The following is a 1,838-nucleotide window of genomic DNA, read 5'->3' on the forward strand; positions in this document are numbered from 1 at the left end:
TTTTTTTTTTTTTGATGCCACATTTTATGGTGAAACTGCAGTCAAGGTAGCCCATGCATGTGGTGCTGTGGATTACAGCTTCACCCCACCACACCTCTGTCTTGGTGGACTTGAGAGGGGTCAGATACCTGCTGGAGGCTCATGAGGCTGACAGACTCATCTTAGTTGTTAGCAGGTGTGCACAGGTTTTAAATTTCCATTGTGGGCTGGACCTTGTAGTCCAGCAGCAGTATGAGAGCAAGGCCCTGGGGGTTTGGAAGCAAGAGGCTGTGGGGAGTTGGCCAAGCAATGGACAGGTGGGGCTTGAGGAAGTCTCAGCACAGGGTCATGAAATTCTAGATTGGGGTTTCTGCTGGGAACAGACTATAGCACAAACCAAAGGAGAAGTTCTTTGGTTAGTAAACGTAATGGATATAGGCCAGTGATGGCAAGCCTTTTAGAGACTGAGTGCCGACACTGCAACCCAAAACTCACTGATTTATTGTAAAGTGCCAACACTGAAATTAAACCTGAATGCTTGGCTGCAGGGTCAGTGCTAGGCTCGGGTGCCAACAGAGAGGGCTCTAGATGCCCATTGAAGCACACATGCCATAGGTTCACCACCATGAGTACAGGCCCCATTAAACAGACAAGATCAATAATTAAAGAGGCTCAGCATCCACTCAGGAAGAGGTATATGATGAAGTGCAAATGCTTTTAAGCTTTTTGCCTTTTAAGCATAATGTTTCCCTCCCGAACATTAACACTGAGACATTCTTGCCATAGACCCAGGGCCTGGCCCAGCACACTTCCCTGAGTTCTCAGGGTGTACCTGGTCCATCTGCTGCCCGACCCTGCATCCTCCAGCCCCTGACCTTGGTCAGAGCTGTCAGCACCAGCTCTCCCAGACCATACCTGGTAGGCTTCATACTGGCACCACTCTCACAATCTTTGCAGGTGTCATTGTTACTTTTCTCATGGTAAGACTAAATATCTGGCACCCAAAGTTAAAGGAAAAAAGGTTTATTTCAGTTCACAGCTTACACAGGTTTCAGTCCATAGCCAGCTGGATTCAAGGCAGGGTGGCATAGCTCAGGGCATCAAAGGAGAGAAATAGTTCATGGAGTGGCAGGCAGAAGGCAGGGAGCAATAGGCAGCCAGCTATCTTCCCTTTGCTCTCATCCAGGCCACCAGCCTTTTAGGTGGCAACACCCAGAACTATAATTCTCTTTCTAATTTAACCACACACAGTTAATCCCAGTATCACACATCCAAGATTCAGCCAGCTCCTAAAAGCCCCACCTATGAGCACTTGAGGCCTTAGAGGGACATCTGGATATAAGCCATAATAACACAGTCACTCAATGTACCCCCTTCAGGCCCAGCTGGACATCATAAAGAGACTGGACATGGCGCTGCAACGCACCATCCGCTTGGGTGACCCCCAGGCCATCCAAGTGGTGTGCACGGCCCAGTGGAACACCTGCCTGCCTCTCCTGCAGCACAGCCTGCGGCACCACCTGCGCAAGCCACTGACCAATATCGCAGAGGTCCTGGAGAAGGTGGACAGGTGTGCACCCCCAGGGGCATGTTGTTGGAGAGGGACAGAGTCAAGTACCCCCTGAGCCTGGCTTCAGTCACTGGGCCGATGCCTTTCAGTTTCATCATGTTGCCTCCATCAAGAGTGCTTTCTGCCAGGCGTGGTGGCGGACGCCTATAATCTTAGCACTGGGGAGGCTGAGGCAGGAGGATCGCTGTGAGTTTGAGAACAGCTTGGGCTACATAGTGAGTTCCAGGTCAGTCTCAATTACATAGTGAGACCCTGTCTCAAAAAACCAAAAAAAAAAAAAAAAAAAAAA

General features: G+C 49.8%; 1 protein-coding gene across 8 annotated transcripts in view; it reads left to right on the top strand.

Moving 5' to 3' along the window:
* The window catches only part of Cfap46 (cilia and flagella associated protein 46), a 126,267-nt gene that overhangs the window by 16,792 nt on the left and 107,637 nt on the right, over nt 1-1,838 (top strand). For all 8 annotated transcript variants that reach the window (XM_010620294.3, XM_010620301.3, XM_010620286.3 and 5 more), the window contains exon 11: nt 1,359-1,549. In XM_010620294.3, coding sequence (XP_010618596.1) covers nt 1,359-1,549 — 191 coding nt within the window. The remainder of the gene's footprint in view (nt 1-1,358; nt 1,550-1,838) is intronic.

This window comes from Fukomys damarensis, unplaced genomic scaffold (assembly GCF_012274545.1).
Source record: "Fukomys damarensis isolate Sample0158 unplaced genomic scaffold, DMR_v1.0_HiC HiC_scaffold_8, whole genome shotgun sequence".
NCBI lineage: Eukaryota > Metazoa > Chordata > Mammalia > Rodentia > Bathyergidae > Fukomys > Fukomys damarensis.